The following is an 18,276-nucleotide window of genomic DNA, read 5'->3' as shown; positions in this document are numbered from 1 at the left end:
TGACATAACTGCGGAATTTCCACAGTAGCAAGTGTCATGGTTTACTATGAAAAGAGACTACTTATACAGATGCTTGGGTTTTATGGGTTAATTCTCCTAATCGTATCTATCTCGAGGACAGGTATTAATTAAAAATAAGCATGGAAAACGTCCAGCATGAATTATCTCCTGTATAGCGGGGGGGGGGAGGGGGGGAATAAAAAATCTGTCTCTCTGAACGAGCTGAACCTGTCTTTTCCTCTCCCCCTGCCCAGCAGCACCAGGCGGGGAGGAGGAGGAGGCGCCTGGGCCGGGGGAACGGCCCGGCCGTGGGGCAGCCCCCGGCGGGCCGAGAGCGACTCGGCCGGTACCGGCGCAGGCAGCGGCGCGGCCCCCGCCGCCCCAGCGACGGCGACGACTGCAACGACCGGGTCCGCGGCGGCGAGAGGGGCCGGGCCTGCGGGGAGGCGGGTCCCGCCGCCGCCGCCACCTCCCCCCGCCCGCTGAAGAGCGCCTGCGAGGGCGGGCGGTGCGGCACAGCACGACACGGCTCGGCTCGGCTCGGCACGGCTCGGCTCGGCCGGCAGCGCCCCGCACCCGCCGCCAGGCACCCGCCGCCAGGCACCCGCCTTCCTCCCTCCTCCCGCCCCCCTTCCTCCTCCTCCGGGACTCTCCGCTGGGATCAGCCCGCCGCCGCTGCTGCTGCCGCCGCTGCTGTTGTTGTTGGCCGGCTCTGCCACATCGAGGATATTTTGGCTCCCGGAGAGGCAGCGGCGCCTTTTTCCCTTGGACTCCGCGTGTGCGGTGCCGCTGCCGCCGCCGCCGCCGGGGAGGCACGCAGAGGAGCGGGCGAGCGCCGGCCTCGGGGGCCAGGTGAGGCGGGGGCGGCCGCGGGGAGGGGGGGCGGCTCGCCGGCACGCACCCGCCCGCTCCGCTCCGCGCCGCCGGCGGGGGCGGGGGGGCTCTCAGCGGCCGCCCGGAGAAGCCGGGCATGGCCCCCGGGCCCCCCCCTTCTCCCGCTCCGCGGGCGGAGGCGCGGCCGGGCCCCGTGAGCGACCTCCCCCCGGGGGGCGACGGCGGGAGCCGCTGCCGGCGGCCGGGGAGCGGGCAGACCCGGCGGGCGAAGGGGGGCGGCGGTGCCCGCCGGGGCGGCGGAGGGGACCCCGCGGGGCGAAGCCCGGGGGCGGGAGGGACGCGTTCCCAGCGGCGGTGGACGGGGCTGCCTCGGTGAGGCGGCGGCGCGCCCGGCGGGAAGGGGTTAATGGGCAGCGCGCACTCTGGATTTGGTTAGTACTTTAAAGGGACTTAAAAAATGTTGGGCTGTATGATCTCCTCATCTAACTTTTATGTGGGCGAGTGTGTCATATGTGTGAAAAGTCATACCAGCTCTCGGCTATCTCTCTCATCGGTGCTTGGGGAGCCCGATAGCTGCGCGGGGGATCAGCGCTCCGAAGGCAGGCGGTTGTCTCTTAACCTATTGCTACGGATTTTTTTTGCCTGAAAAATTTGCCATTTAAAAGCAAAACAACAACCAGACATTCCCTTCCCCCCCCCCCCCCCAAAAAAAAAGAAACCCCAAACAAACCCCAAACCAAAAAAACCCAAACACAAAACCCCAGCGAAAAGCTGGTGGAGATATGTTGTGCATGCTAGGATGGTTTAGATCTCCTTGTGGGTGATTCCCAGCTGAATCCAGCTGTGGGCAAGCACCTGGCTATTGCTGAAAAGAAGCTGATCAGAATTCAGGAGTATTAGTTAATAAGTGCCTGATCCTGTTGACCCTGTTCTGGTTCACCCACTCAGCTATGCGGGGGTGTTGAAGAAGGTGTCCTGCCAGTTAAACCAATTATAGCTGGCAAGTAGCAGTCATCAGCATTAGTGGAGGAGTTGGAAGTGAGGCCCCGTCACACCGTGTGCCTGCCGTGTCTTTTCTGAACTTAAACAGCAGCTTTCGAAGTCCAGCAGCAAGCCAGCTTTAACCCTTTGTGTCGTGAAAAGCTGTATTGCCTTTTTGGCTCCGCTTGTCTTGCGATACCTCTGTAAGGGTTTTGGATCTCAGGCTGGAAACTTGTACTGCAGATGGGGAAAGCTGATGTACAATAAGCAAAGGCTATAGAAATTCCAAACAAGATGAGAGATTTGGTTGGAGGAAGAAAACTGGAGTGTTACAAAACATGCTAAAGATCTTCATGTGTTATTAGACTGGAGCTCGATGTCTAGTTTTTCATAAGCTGTGTAGTGCGCAGGCAAGGCCACAGAAAAAACGAGCAGCCTAGCATGGAGAAACAGTGACTTGGGTTGATGAGCACTGCCATGTAACGAAGACTTCGTATAAACCTTTTGTTTTAGGACCCTAAACGTTTCTAAAGAAACAAAAAACCCCAGGAAGGAGAGAATCCCACTCCTTTTAGTCAATGGGGAAGTTCCTAACAGGATTCATGTAGAGGCCAGGATTGTACCTGAAAGTGTCAGAAATCTTATTTGTAGCCCTAACTGGGGATCAGATCTAAACTTACTGAAACTATGTATAATATTTTCACAAATACTTTCCCATTGGTAAGGCTTACAGCTGGTTATCCCTAGACACCAGAGCAGATTTCAAAGGCAAAACAGGGTATTAGAAATTGCCATTTACTTTTTTAAAAGCCCAGCCGAATGCAATAATAAACAGTTGTTTAAACTGTGGCAAATTTAACGAAAAGATTAGGATACTTGTTGAGTGAGACTCATGCTGTGTAAAATTCTTTGCTGCTCAATGAGATGTGTAATTTAGATCAAATATTTGTACATGCTATTTGAGGTAAAAACCATCATTCAGTAGATTGCACTTTTGGGTAACATTAATGAAGTGTAAGTCGAATATTCCTTTTGTAGTCAGTTGATTTATTTCATTTCAGTGATAAGCCCCATACATCTGATAAGAGTTAAGTCAAAATGGGCCTTTCAGGTTAAGGACTCTGGATTTTTAAGTGACCCACTATATAAGAGGATGAAAACGTTACTTGTCTTTGGCTGTTGGATGTTTTTATTTTCCTCTTTGCTTATATGGACGGCTTTTGAATGTGTTGTCAGTTTAACAGGCTGAGCTTATTTTGTGAAATTCCTAATTTGCCATCTTATTCTGAGTTTAAGATTGTAGTTTGATTTCTCTTTGTGTTAACACGCCTAAAAAGAGAACTTGCTTGTAATAAGTGACCACAGTTTTGTGGAAATATTGATAATGTCCTATGTGACTATTTAAATACAAATGCCTATTTTCAGACAGTTTCTGTGGAGCAAGATAGTTTAGCCCAATGCTGTGAAAAAGGAGAAGGAAAATTGTCGAGAGACAGCTTGCTGCAGTGTAGTCTGGTAAGGTATCATTCACCAACACCTGAATTACAGCATCACAATAAACCTGAACAATGGCCATAAAACTGGTGTTATTACTTATGTTTGATCTCTCCCATAGGTCAGTAAAAGGATATGAATCTTATCGCTCTTTTTTTTAAGTGATACATAGGAGAACAAGTTATACAGGCCTCACACAACCCTGTTCCTGGTAATACAGGCAATATGATATAGCTTTGCCTTCAATAGCACGAACACATTGATGGTGGTCCCATTATCAACTCTTTAAAAAGGGTATTATACTGCATAAACCCTTTTCAATTAAAACTTAGGCCCTCTAGAGCTTTTTAGATATGCTAATCCTGTGTTTACAAAATGTGCAAGATAACATGCTTTGGAAATGCTTTGCCTAGTAAAGGATGCAGATTGCTAATACTGAGTATTGGCTTCAATGATTATTCATAAAAGGGTGAAAGGGGTGAATGTTAGTATGTGAAGGTGTATCGCGGTGAGCGCTCTGTCACTTCTTGTCCTTCTTTTGAAAGCCGAAGTCCAAAGTGAATCATGGCATATGAGCAGGAATGTAATAAGCAAAAATAACACAAAAATGAATGTTTAAGATAATGGGTGAAAGTTGGAAAATATCTCAAAGGGATAGGTACTTGGTGGACAAAGGACTTCTGCAGGCTTTTCAGACTAGCAGAGTGAGGTACTAAAAGCCCTCTCATCGGGTATCAGAAGCTAGCCATCCTCTTGTTTGCTCATTTCATAAGACTTTAACAACAGTGATGCCTGTGAAAGGTCTTCCACTTAAAAAGCTGCTTAAGCAAGACAGGAATTGTGCCCTGTGTGGTCGGGATGTAAGCAATGAGAAGGAAAGCTTTCCCTGTATCTCATTCCGAGAGCTGTTCTGTAGTCTGTGCTGAAGCAGTGAGATACGTCTGTTAAAATGCTTGCTTCCTCGGTAGCAACATTTTTCATGTGACCCCTCTCGTTTTTCAGATGAGTGATTTTGGGATCAGGAACATGGATCAAGTAGCTCCTGTGTCTAACATGTACAGGGGAATGCTCAAGGTGAGTACTCTTGAGCTGTCACCTTCTAAACCCAACTGGGGCATCTCCCAGCTAATGCATTTATTGTGTTCTTATTAATGCTAGCGCAGGAATTGTATAACCATGCCAAGGTGAACACAGATATTCAGGTTTTAATTGCTTGCTTGTAACCTCTAATCTTCTTCTAGAGTATTCCCACTAAGTTCAGTAGAGGTGTGAAAAGCAGAACTGAAATAGGAAGATGTAACTCTTGCACCCCCAACCCTTTCCCCTAAGGAGCCTCCCTCCCTCCATCCCCCAAATCCTAAGAATTAATAGAAGGTAGACAAGAACTGAGCTCAAATTCGTTGGAGTTGGTGGAACTTTTGCCTAAATAAAGGTTACAGGATTGACAGTAGGGCTGGTCTTTATATCTTTAACTTGATGAGACTGGCAGAGGGCTGTTCTGATATGACTGGTTAGGTCTGATTAATTCAAGAGCATTGTATGAAAAAAAAGTAGGTTATTCACTTACTACATGCAACTATGTGACATGGAAGTCCAATACATTGTAAGAAACCAAATGTAGTTATTAAATACATTTTATCTTTAGATAGACTGTGTCTGTTATCTTGTTTTGAAAGAAACTTAAAACCGAGGACAAATGAGAAGCAGACTATAAAGACTCAGTCTTTAAGGGCTTCCCACTTCCCCATTTGTGGGCTTTTTAATCCCAGTATCAATTTTTTACACAGCACTGATTAATGTAAACCAAATAAAGGTTAGGAAGACACTTTATGCTCTCACTAACTTTGAGGAATGTCCGTGTTTTGAAGAATCAGTTAGTGAGACTCTGGTATGCTAACATCTCTGATGTTTTATGTCCACTCTTAGCTTTCTCTCCTGCCTACAACAACAAAATCCACAAGAGATCCCCCAACTTAACAGCTGTGTGCTCTGTAACACAGTGGTTGTTCTAACCAGTTATTCAGTATTCAGTTGTCAAGTAATTAAGTCAAAATAGAGACCTGTACTCTATTTTGTAGCTGTTCATGGTTTTATTTTGTTTTTTTAATAATTACTCTTGCATATGTTGAAAAGCCAAATAAAATGGTTGCATAACTGATAGGGCAGGCAGAATTTATGCTACATTGGGTTTTTCCCCTTTTACTACTATTAAATCAAGAACCTGCTTAAACATTAATTTTCTCCTTTTTGAAATATGAAACTAGCACAGTATGGATTTTACTCGTTCACATGCCACAGCATTTTTTCCAGTGACTCAGGATAGGGGTCAGCTATTTACACAAAACACAGGAGTTTCCAGATTGTGTTGAAAGAACTTGCCCTTTCTTTTAGGTACTAGCGATGAGTCAGTGCTTTTATCTAGTAATGTATAAAGAATCTTTTACTAGCAGATTTGGCAATTGTTATTAACTTGTTTCATTCAGATGTAAGCCTTTTCATGGGTTGGCTTTGACTCTAGTTGTGGGGGGGTACCTGAACCAACCATACACAATTTGTCTCTGCTGGCCAGTGCTCAGTGGAGATTTCTGAATCCAGTTAACCGAGGCATGATATTGTTTACTTTACCAGCTTTTTCTTCTGTGGGGTGTATGCTTTCATAATGTATGTACTAGGATGCATTGCAGCTTGTTATAAAAAGACAACTAAAAAATTATGGTTCCTTGTTTCTACTAGGGTTAATGTAATTTGGGGAGATTGGGGAAGGGGATGACACACAAGGCACCTGGTGCAAAAAGACTCTAAGCCACTTGAAACTTTGTGGTGGCATAAAAAGGAAAGTTAGGGAATGTGAGGAAGTATTAATACTCATTCGCTATTCCAGAAACATAGTTCAGGTTGCTTTTGCATCACACATGAATACTGCCCTCAAGAATCTTTGCCTTGTCCTCAGCTAAATCCTCTACCTTGGCATAAGCTGGCAGACCAGTGAATGCTTAAAACAAATAAGCACTTGCAAGTTGCCTTTGTCTCCAGCTCCCTGAACTGCAGTAGCTGCCATGAGCAAGCTGCAGCTTTCCAGAACAATGTTCTATCCTCAGGTGCTTTTAAAAATCTCAGTGGCAACTTTTATCCATCCGTGCCTCTAGATATTACAGATACGATTTCCTTGTGACTAATGGGCAAGTTGCATAACTTGTTTTTAAAGTTATTTCTTCCTCTGTTAGCCCCCCAAAGACTAATGTGGCTGGGGGAATCTAGTAAAAGTACTAGTATTTCTAGCATACACAATTGACACAAGTTAAGTTTGAAAGAAGTTAGGTTTTCAAAATATAACAATATTAATTGAATGTTGACAATATATCAGTAGAATCCACCTTTATCTAGAATATGTTTATCCCCTGCTGTATAATGAAACTGGCAGTGTTTCAGTGAGCATCTGAGCACTTGAAAGACTGCAAAATGTGGTAGCTGGCAAATCCAGTAACTCAGAAGTGTAAAAGTCACAGCAAAGGAGTAACATCTTTCCTCAAGTCCTCTAAAGCTGGCTGTATAGCTTCAAGTTATGTGGTTCAGATTAAATTTTTCCTTTTCAAAAAAAAAAAAAGAAAAAGCTGCATAAATTGACTGTAGGTCTTGCACTGGCAGTTGCTTTTCCATAATTTACTGATCCTTCCTCTGCCATCAAGTACTCAAGTGGATAGTTGATTTAAAGGGTTAAGGAAATAAGGAATTCTTTAAAATATACCTGGAAATAAATATATATTTATCTATACACACACATGTGAATTCTTTATTGTTAAGAGCCTCAGTTACAGGAAAACTAAGAATATCCTTACTTGGCTTTACTGTAACCTGCAGAACATGCCACCCACCTAGCACTGTGGTCTGAACGTTAGCTGTTTCGTATTCATGTACAAGAAGCTATGCTATCACCGTGTTTATATTTCAAAGGCACAAGTTAGCTGATTCAAGACAGTGGTTGTGCATGATCTCCAAATCTAGGAAATCTAACCCAGCCACTTCCTAGCAATGAAGTTGACAGTGCTCTAGCAAAATGCTAACATTGGTTTTTATTTATTCTGTTGCTTTGCAGCGTCAACCAGCATTTGATACCTTTGATAGCTCGAACTCTCTCTTTGCTGGATATTTTTTGTCACTAAATGAAGATCAAACGCTTCAAGAAGTGCCAACGGGATTTGATTCTACTTCTTATGGTAACTCTTCACTTTGTTCCTTGGTCCAGTCAGCAGATCAGAAGTTTGTGGGGTCTGTCTAACATTTCATGGTTTTACTCTTAGAAGTGGAACATGGATTTCCCTAAAAAGAAGTGTTTTAGTAGACAGACTTCTGTGTACATGCTTGATTTTGTCCATGTGAGTTGCTTTGTGGATAGTTGCTGTTCTCTGTACTGAAAAGGAATAGGAACTGGGGTTCAGTAGCCTAATAGACTGACTGTCCATGGAAGAAGCCTTAATGGGTATTAAAGCAGAGCTAAGAGAGTTTAAAAATTAAAAAAAAAAAAGTTTTATGTGTATTTAAACTTGCAACATCTCAACCATAATTAAAATGCAAATATTCTGCAAGCTCCTTTCTTGACCCTCTGGTGTTAAATCCCAGTACGTTTACTCCATACCTTAAAAAAACAGGGTTGGGGATGTTTACAGTTTGGGGTTGGTTTTTTTTTCCTCTTTTCTTTTTTCTTTTTTATATGTAGGACAGTACCTCCCAAGAGTTCTCTACAAACCCTTGCCTAAGATCCCTGACAAAACAGGGAGTTTTGTCCAAAATGTAGATATTTTACCAGATGCTGCCTTTATCTCCCCTTAGGGGAAAAAAACCCCAACAAAACCTCAAACCTCTGAAAACCACCAGTCCTTTGTTCTAATGTGATTCTAATCAGTCACCCTCTCTGGTCAGCAAAGCAAGTCCTAGCAGATACTGAGGATGGGTGTGGTAAAAACAGAAGTTAAGCACAGGCTGGTAATGAGCTCCACTTGCTGGGTCAAGTGGAGCCTGTAGATAGTCTAGGAGAACGAGAAGAGCCACACAGCTTCATAAACTGCCAAGTTCATCACTTTTATATACCCTGGCACCGTTATATGCCTCTTTTCAAATGTGACCTGTGTGTGAGTTCTCAGAAGCTCTCAAATGTTCAGGGATGCATAGCAAGTTGGTTAAGTTGTCTTCAAATTACCTCTAGCTTAATGACACCAATCACAAAAAAAAATCAGTAAAAGGTTTCCTAATTTGAAACATCTAGGAATTGTGGTTGGCTTTCTTCAACTTAGAAGTTCTTTCAGAGTAAAATAAGGCATCTTCTGGTGAAAATTGCCCAATTAGAAGGGCTGAGTGGAAGCCAAATTTGTCCTTAAAATGGAATCTACTTGCAAATTTAAAAATCAGTTAAGCAGATTAGTAATTTATACTGGCATAGGATGGTGCTGACTTTGGATTTTGTTGCATTATTTAGGCACTGGGTACCAGCTTGCCAGGCACAATTTTTTTGTTCTGATGGTAGTATAATCTATTGCACCATGTACTTGGGTGATTGAGATGCATGGAAAGGTCTGAAATACAGTCCATTGGAAAGCAGTGTTAAACAGTGCGAGTTAGTTCTTCACAACCCTTTTGTGGGCTGATCCATTTACTTTAGGTCTCAAACTAAATGAAGACTGTCTGGAGTTATAAGGAAGTTTGAGGTCAAGCTATAGGTGACTAAATAGGAATAAGTAGTCTCATATTTCCTTTACTATTACTTTTTTTTTTTTTTTTTAAGTTTCCCCGCAGCAAAGGCACTTTATGTAACTACTAAGAGTAAATGAGGATCTATATCATGGAAAGCTGCAAAGCTTTAACTTACTGTGATGCAATTTTATGAAACTAGTAGCATAGAGATTTTAGTGTTGAAATATTAAGTCAAAGACTTAATATATCAGAAAATGGATCTACAGTGTTTGTTTCTGGTTTTAAAATACCTAGTTTGTAGCATCCTTTTCTTATTCTTGAAATAGAGCAGCAAAAACCTGTCACTCCTTTCACTGGCCTAAAAGTTGATGTATCTTCTCTTTCCCCTCCACCCCTTTTCTTTCTTGTAGAGTCGAACAACTGTGAATTGCCTCTGTTAACCCCGTGCAGTAAGGCTGTGATGAGTCAGGCCTTGAAAGATACTTTCAGTGGTTTCACAAAGGAACAGTGTCGGCTGGGTATCCCAAATAGTAAGTGTTTTCTATTTATAAGCTTTTTTTTTTTTTTTTTTTTTTAATGCTAAGGAGGAGGCTGAATAGCGGCTCTTAGAAAAGAGAAAGAATGATGTCAGTAGGAAATACAAGAATGGATCCTATGTGAATCTGGCACAGCTTGACTTGGAAAGACCAGACTTGCTGGTATTAAAAATGGGTGCATGGAGAGCTCATGCTTTGGCAGCATAAGAGAGAATCAAGTAAGCTGAGGACATCTCTGATTACAAGTGAATGCAGAAGGAAAATAGAGGACTGTTTTTTTTTTTTTTTTTAAATTCAAGAATACATTCATTCTGAATTCATTCAGAACAAAGTAACTTGGGTAAACAAATTTTTTCATTTGCTGCCTTCTAATGAAGATTATTTGACAAAGGTCAGGAGTTATCTCTAAATGCTGGATACTTTCTGTCTTGCAGATCCCTGGCTGTGGACTGAACAGCAAGTTTGCCAGTGGCTTTCATGGGCTACTAATGAGTTTAGCTTGGCAAATGTGAACTTCCATCAGTTTCTTATGAGTGGCCAAGACTTGTGCAACCTGGGCAAAGAGCGTTTCCTGGAACTGGCACCTGACTATGTGGGTGATATTCTGTGGGAACACCTGGAACAGATGATAAAAGGTAGTTACAAAGCCAGAAAGAGCTGTCCCCCCAGAAACAGGACTCTTTCAACCCTTGTTTCACTATGAAGGGCTTTTATTACATATGAAAACTCAAAATGAACTTTAAAACTTTGTTAATAAAAGCATTATCAGAACCATTAATACATACTTGGTGTGCAAAGCACAGGTGCAGATATCTGCAGAAATCATTCCATGTTCAGACTGAGTATCTGTTGCGATCAGGCTTTATGTGGAATAATCATTGAAATAAATGAGATTAGGATAAGGCTACTGTAATACCCCATTTAAAAAAAACATAACCAAGAGTTGGACAAAATTTGTTCACTTATTATTACAAGTTTTTGTTCCTTTAATGTAGTGTTTTGAGGTAATTCAATGAATGAATGTAAAGAAGTCAAAGACACCTAGAGGAGTCTTAGGTGAGCGCTGATGGTATTGCTAAAACCCGACATGCAGTGCCCTGTGAGTTCCATTGGGTTTGGAGTGTAGCATTCAGTAAATCCACTGAAGACATTACATTAAGGACTTGGACCTTAAAACACACTGCAATTATTGTTGTTTCTAAGTTTTATGTTAAAATTCAGTTGGTATGATGGTTTTCAAGCCTATTGGAAGTTGGTTAGGTTTTTTGGTGTGGGTTTTTTCGAGAGAGAGAATGCAATGAAGTGCGTTAGTAAAATTTATGTGAATGATGACCCCAAAATACTGAAGAGAGTCAGAAGCTTTTCGTGGCATACAGGTCAGATCTTTAAAAGTATAAAACCAAATTCCCCCCCCCCCGCCCTTTTTTTTTTTTTTTTTTCCCCTCCTCTCCCCAGACAGCCAAGAGAAAACGCAGGATCAATATGTGGAGAACTCTCATCTCACCTCAGTTCCTCACTGGGTTAATAATAACTCCTTAAGTAAGTATTTTAATAAACTTGACATTTTACATCTCTCAGTTTATTCTAAGTGTGTCACAGATCCCAGTTTAAAAACAAAACCACCAGAATAATTACTGTGCTTGAGGAGAACACTTGACTTCAATTGCTACAGTCTTCTTTCCAAGTATTGTTTAATTGTCATCTAATTAATATTGGAAATCTTTTGAAGAGCAAAGGCTTTGAGAGAGTCATATTTCCTCTTGGTATGCCAAAGCCTACATCTGTGGAGCAGAATGACCAATCCCACCTCTAGCAAAGAGAGTCAAAAACTAGCATCCCTGGGGAGCAGCAAGAGTTATGTTTAGGCCTTTTTGAAGACTGTGGAAGTGTAATAGAGCTTTTGAAAGTGTGTGGGATGCAGTGCTACCTCCCTCTGTTTGATTGACTGGTGTTGTATTTCATTCTCCCACAGCCAATCTCCAGCTCAACCTTATTACACCACTTAATGATGAGGGCCTTACTCAAAACTACTTAAGCTTCTCCAGCTTTTTCTGTAGCCCTGTAGTTTCCTTGAAGAACAAACAATAGACATATTTGTGGTCGGCATGTTATAGAGGGAGATTTACAGGATCTGATTTAAAGCCCATTAGATGGGGATCTTCTCACTGATTTCAGTAGCCTTTCTAGTAGGTCTGTAGCATCTATCATCCTTAGCTGGATTTTCATGGGAGAATTACTTCTTGGTGGCACAAATGTAGTGAGGTGCTGGAGGTGTATTAGTCTGTTTAAGGGTCTGCAGGGAAAATAATCTAATTAATTCTTTTATTTCTTTCTTCAGCTGTTAATGTAGATCAGAACTCCTATGGTATGCAAATGCCTGGATACCCTAAAGCCCTCAGTTATCCCAAACCCAGTCTCCTGACTGATATCTGTCAGACTTCCACAGGACCAAATCTCCTCAATCCAGAACCAGAGTTTTCATTGTTCCCTAAAACCCAAGCAGATGCTGTTGGTGTGAACTACTGTGCAGTAAATCAAGACTTCCCAAGAAGCAATCTGAACTTGCTGATAGATAATTCTGGTGAGTCATCATCTGCATAATAACCATGGGTCCAAGGCCATATTTTGTATGTCTTTTCCTCCATTGCATAATTTATATATACAAACCAGACTGAGGGGGAGGAAAATAAACCCTACAACACTTTTCTCTTTTTTATTTTTTTGTGTTATAAAGGTAAGCTTAGAGAACACGAATCTAGTGACAGTGGTGCAGAAAGTTACGAAAGCTCAGATTCGATGCTACAGTCCTGGAACAGCCAGTCATCATTAGTGGATTTACAGCGTGTGCCATCCTATGAGAGTTTTGAAGATGACTGTAGCCAGTCCTTGTGTCTGAGCAAACCTACAATGTCTTTCAAAGACTATATTCAAGAACGAAGCGATCCTGTAGAGCAAGGGAAACCAGTTATACCAGCAGCAATTCTAGCTGGCTTTACTGGTAAGTAGTGAAGCCAAATGGTCACTCCTCTTCTTATGCAACATCAATATTCTCTATAAACATGTAGGATGGTGATAAAATTGTATACTTGTAAAGTATGCCTTACAAGTTAGTCAGAGACCACTACTTGTGCAGAGTTTCAGTTTTAAATGTTACTAAAGAAAGCCTTATAGGATTGTCCATCTAAAGCGAGAACAGCAGATATGTCAGAACACGTAAAAATCAAGTGCACTTTTTGATCTGTTTGAAAAAGAGGGGAACTTGGACAAAATCCCTCACACTCAGGAGTTTCTGCTGGTGTTGGCTTGCTGGTTAAGACCTTGTTCCTGAACTTGGTCTTCTTGCTGAAATTGGTTTTTCCTCTAGAACATTGGGCAAGCCAAGGACTGCAGGACAAGCCCTGGAATTTGAAATGCAGCTGATGGGAGGTGGGAGTGAGGGCTAAGGGATCCATATCAAAAGGGGAAAGACATAGCTTTTGTCAAATCCTGTGTTTCCATGAAAAAGCTGACTTGTTTTAATTTTAATGTGTTCAGGAGCAGATTTGTGTTATAGAGAAAAACCTTAGGTTATTTGATATTTAAAAAAAAAAGGTAAATCAGAGTAATTGCAAGATCTATCCTGTGATATGAGTATGGTCACATACACTGGTTGTGGTAAGAGCTTGCAGAAGTAGTAATTGTGGTTTCTTCCCGCCCTGTCTCTCTCCACAGGCAGTGGACCTATACAGCTATGGCAATTCCTTCTGGAGTTACTGACTGACAAGTCCTGTCAGTCATTCATTAGTTGGACAGGAGATGGATGGGAATTTAAACTTGCTGACCCAGATGAGGTATGTGGCTAATTGTGATGATCAAAAAGATTCAGGGTCTGATCTGCCATCTGTGGGCCTAGTCTTGAATATAAAGCATTTACATGATCAGACACTTGCTGAAATATCTTCATCTGCAAATTCTTTATTGTATAGTCAGGATTGCTGTGGGATGTTCCCCCCTCTCCTCCCACCCAGGGATATCAGCATCTGCTTGTAGTTAGGGGAACACATTGTATAGCTTGAAACTTAAAGGTAGTATACAGAGTTAGTTCTTTTGACAGTATAATACTGTAGATTAGCTTACTGGATGTAGTTGAATCAACAATGCCTGGGATTGCACGAAGGCATGGGGAAAATACACTCTGCATATCACCATTCTTCTAGATACACAGCAAATACGGTAGTGCTGGGTTTTAAAACATTTTGGGAACTTACAGCTTTAGTCATTAAAAAATAACTAGAATGCATTTTCATTCATTTTCTGATACTGTTATCAGTAGGAAAATTATTGCATTAAGAGATGTCATAGAAAGTCCACTGAAGCCTTTATTAAAAAAAGGGGGGGGATTCATTAACTCCAAGGAACTTCATATAATTCAACTTTGATTTAAAGAGCAGTCCCATGCTGCTCAGTAGAAAATTAATGCTTAAATGGTGTTTTCTTGAGAGAGGAGACTGTATTTCAAATAAACTTGATCTCCTTAAACACACTTTGGCCCATCCATTACAAATAGGTATTCTTTTCACTTGCTATCCCGTTCTCCTGAAGCTGCTGCCAATAATTGTCTCAGAGCATGTTTAGCTGAGGGGTCAGTCACCAACTCCTCTCTTATCTGAGTTTGGGACATCCAGAGCAAATAAACGCAGTTATTAAAACCTTTTTTCAGTCAGAGCATTTTATCAGCCACCAAGTAGAAGAACATGACTTGAATAAACACTTCGCATTTTGCTTTCTTTTTGGACCGACAGGTGGCACGGAGGTGGGGAAGGAGGAAAAACAAGCCAAAAATGAACTATGAGAAGCTCAGCCGAGGCCTACGCTACTATTATGACAAGAACATCATCCACAAGACTTCAGGGAAACGCTACGTGTATCGCTTCGTGTGCGACCTGCAGAACCTGCTGGGGTACACGGCGGAGGAGCTGCATGCGATGCTGGGGGTGCAGCCGGACACGGAGGACTGAGCCTGACGACGTGATGCTGCAGGGGTGAAGATCACGTGTTGGGACTGTGTCTGGGAACCATCTGCAGTCAGTTCTTCTGGCTGTTTGGATGGGTGCAACTGTTGGGAAATAAGGACCTTAACTGATTTTGTAACCAGGGAGAGCTGGAAGGAAGTGGCCTTATTTCATCAGTGGCTTCGGGTGTTGCCATGTCAGGCACTTGAGCAGCGTGGAAGTCAGCAGACACCAGCTCTGTCATGAAGACATGGAAATGCTCTCAGGTTAAGCATTTCAACTACCTGTACTGCCATGTAAAGAGTTTTGGCTACTTACACTGCCATTTAATAATGGGTTGGCTTTAAAACCAAAGGTTGGATGAGAAACGATTGATGCAGCAGAACTATTGCTCAGATATTTTAAAATACCATCGTCTTTGCTTACATCTTACATCATGCAATTTATTTAAAAAAAAAAAAAAAAACAAAAACACAAAAAAACAAACAAAAAAACCCCACAACCAAAAAAACCCCAACCCCAAACTAATTTATTTTAAATGAGCAGTAAGGAGAATCGATATTAGTTTTGTTCTAAAGCACGTTTTATTATTATTATTATTATTACTACTCCAGAAATGTGCTGCATAGGTACATAAACACTCTGTGTCCAAAACCAGATGTAGCAACTGTTAACAAAAAATAAAAGACCCTTTAAAGAAGGGAAGGAAAATCATACCATTTCAATATTCAGTTTGTATATATTCTGTGATTCTTTTTGAAACTCTGTAATGTTGCTATTTAACAGATACTGTATAGTGTAAATTAAACTAATTGTATGTGTGTGTTTGAAATAGGATGAATGTAAACTTATCAAATGTCTTTTTTCATGTTTGTCTAGGATATACAACCTTCTGCAAATATTTAATTGGCCTGAGAGACAACATAAGTGCTCAGTATGCATGCATATGGTATGCCTATGATATGAAGGGGGGGGTGGGGAGGGAAGGCTGGCTCAGTATTTGGCTGAGACTGAAGCTGGCAATTCTTTGTGCATTTTGGCATTTTTACAAGATACTAATGTTATATTCTGGGACATAAAAGGCCTGTTTGTGGTTTCTTCTGTAACTGAAAATGAAAATATTAATATGGATAAAATTACCTTTTTTTTCCTTTATAAATGGCATATGTTTTTCAACTTTTATGCATGTCCTTTTAAAAAAAATTTATATACAAGCCTTATTTTTTCAGTTGACTTGTGTCTTCTTCCTGCAGTTTATCCTGTATGATTAAAGTATGAATTCTATTTTTGGAAATAACTGTGACTCCTTTTCAAAGATCAGGAGGGATTTATGTAGCAGCTATTTTTACTGCAAAAAAAAAAAAGAAAAAATCACTGGAAAAATGTACTTTGTAAGAAAGCTTTATTTTTTATCTGAGCTTGATGTACATTTAAATGTGTTGTACAGTGTGAGAGGTTTAAAAATATGAGTTTATTAAAACCTCTTGAACAAGAAAATAGTGTGTGTGCTTTTTCATTTGGAAAGTTTCAGAGGAGCTCCTTTTTTGTTTATTTGTTGGTTCAACTCTTGTCCCTCCTACCACCACCACCCTGAAACCTCTGCAGGATAAAAAAACCCAACAAACCAGCCATACTTAGGGGGGTAGGGAGCTTGGTGGAGAAAATTCTGCAAGAGTGCATAGGCTGATGGTCTTAGACCAAGCTAAATGTATGCTGCAGGCCTAGATGCAACTCAGCAGGTGCTGGCCCACAGACTGGTCTCACGCTAATGATAAAGAGGGTGTAGAGAGCTACGATCCCCCGAGCTAAGCCAGAACTTGGCACAAAGAGGAAAAAACAACACCTCAAACCAACAAGCTTTCCTGGGCTTTTGTTAACACCCTTAAAAAGGTAGTGCTACATATCACCTGCCTTTGAGCTGTGATCCTAACGAAGGGAGATGATACCTTATTTTGCAAGAAATAATGCTATGGTCTGTCGCAACGAATGTGGTTGGTTGGTTGGTTTTGGTTTTTCTTTTCCCCTGGGTGTCCTTCTCATGCCGTGGCTGCAGAGCCCTAATCATCCTGTTGATCTGTACAAGTTTTATTTTCAATTTATTTTCCCTGAACACAGAACTGTTTCTTCATTTAGACTGAAAGCTTAGTTGCCTCTTGCGTGCATGATCAGTGTTGGCTTCAGCCTGGAGACTGTAGGGAAGTTGCTTATTTTCCTCCCTCAGCAGAAAAAGAAATTTCATGGTAGCAGAAGCAACAAAGTACACTGATAGATGCAACGCAGGCGAGTATGTCTTCCAGAAGCAACACCTACTGTCCTGCACTGGGTTGGGTCAACACAGCGGTCCAAGCTCTAACCCAATGTGACCCAGAAGACAATTATTAAAGGATATTTTGTCACAGCGCATGCAGAAAACACCACTCTGTTTTCTCAGCCACCCAGCGTCAAAGAGGCGTTTGAAAGTAGTCTGGCTGAATTCTTCACCTTCTTTAGGATATGCCTCCCAGCTGCCAGCTTTCCTCGTGAGACAGGAATCAAAATAAAGTCTTGCAGTTGGCACCTACCCATGGTTGGCATGTCACCTCTAATAACAAAGTTCAACTTCAAAGCCTTCTTTGCTCTTTTTTTTTTTTTTTTAGTTGAAAAAAAAAAAGGTAGAATCCCATCCTAAGCAAAACTGCACCTCTGGGTTGGGAAATCTGTAAGCCACAAACGCTCGATGTCCAGGAGGCTATTTTGGGAAACATCTGTCTACTGCACCCCATTATTATACTCGCTTTAGGTCTCAGCTGTCAGCTGCCATCAGGTAGAGGGTAGGAGCATGAGACATGGGGCAGATGATGGATCACTTATCCCAGTACTATATCTCTACTCATGGAAGGAGGATCAAGTAAACCTGGCCACTCTGCTGGTCCATTCCCGCTGTGATTCCCCAGTACCCCCCACAATGTTCGGCCTGTTGGAGGGGATACCCTGCCCATTTCTTTTACTACTGACTTAAGGACTTCTTGCCTTGCCCAATCTGTAAGGAAGCCTCCCTGGCTACTCTCTACTGACTTGTCCTCAAGCATTGGACACCAGCACCTCACCCAGGGGCTGAGGTAAGGGTACGTCAAGGTTTTGCTCAGCAGCAAAACAAAGCTCTATTCTCAGTACCCTTCCTCATGGTACCTTATGCTTTTTTGGCAGTCACTGCACATTGAGCTGATGATTTGAGAGCTGTCAGTGATGACTCTCAGATCCATTTCTTGGTAACTACCATTTCTGAGTTTAGCATCACATGCACCCAGTTTGGGTTGTGTTTCCTTGGGTGTATTACCTTACATTAATCTACGCTGATGCTCATCTGCCACCTTTTTGTCCACTCACACTGTGTTGTGAGGTCCTCCTGGAGCTCCTCACTAACACTGTGGCATTTGACTACTCAAACTACTTTTAGTATCATCTGCAAACCTGGAGGTTTCACTGGTTGCTCATTAGCCCGGGATTTCTGGCCCTGGTTAGAGCCAAGGTGGCTGTTCTTACACTAAGGACCAAGAGGGCTGCTCCAGGATTCAGCCCTTCTGTTTTCAGTTCCCAGCTCTTCCACAGGTTTCTGGGTGGCCCCAGGTAAAACCCTTCAAGACTGAGCCTCTCTGACAGGGCTGCTGCTATTCTAGTATAAAAGTCATTCACTCACCCTTGTGAGTGTGACTAGCAGCACCAAGGTGGTGTTCTGCCGAATCTTTTTTGGGCTTTCCCTCTCCACGAGTAGGTTT

At 42.2% G+C, this 18,276-nt stretch overlaps 1 protein-coding gene across 1 annotated transcript; it reads left to right on the top strand.

The window, feature by feature from the left end:
• The first annotated feature begins 662 nt into the window (after positions 1-662).
• Positions 663-15,741, top strand: ETS2 (ETS proto-oncogene 2, transcription factor). Its single transcript, XM_052794662.1, has 10 exons — positions 663-852; positions 4,312-4,383; positions 7,403-7,523; positions 9,405-9,524; positions 9,965-10,165; positions 10,986-11,069; positions 11,869-12,111; positions 12,265-12,528; positions 13,242-13,360; positions 14,312-15,741. The coding sequence occupies exons 2-10, from the start codon at positions 4,312-4,314 to the stop codon at positions 14,525-14,527; spliced, it is 1,440 nt and encodes a 479-aa protein (XP_052650622.1). The 5' UTR covers positions 663-852; the 3' UTR covers positions 14,528-15,741.
• The last annotated feature ends 2,535 nt before the right edge of the window (positions 15,742-18,276 follow it).

Source organism: Harpia harpyja, chromosome 8 (genome assembly GCF_026419915.1).
Source record: "Harpia harpyja isolate bHarHar1 chromosome 8, bHarHar1 primary haplotype, whole genome shotgun sequence".
Lineage (NCBI taxonomy): Eukaryota > Metazoa > Chordata > Aves > Accipitriformes > Accipitridae > Harpia > Harpia harpyja.
The sequence above is the reverse complement of the archived record's forward strand: the minus strand, read 5'-3'. Positions and strand labels throughout refer to the sequence as shown.

Excerpts from the sequence above, each read along its gene's own strand:
- ETS2 (XM_052794662.1), top strand. The coding sequence starts at position 4,312 with ATGAGTGATTTTGGGATCAGGAACATGGATCAAGTAGCTCCTGTGTCT. Across the intron at positions 4,384-7,402 it reads TGTACAGGGGAATGCTCAAG|CGTCAACCAGCATTTGATAC; the intron begins GTGAGTACTCTT and ends GTTGCTTTGCAG. Across the intron at positions 12,112-12,264 it reads CTTGCTGATAGATAATTCTG|GTAAGCTTAGAGAACACGAA; the intron begins GTGAGTCATCAT and ends TGTGTTATAAAG.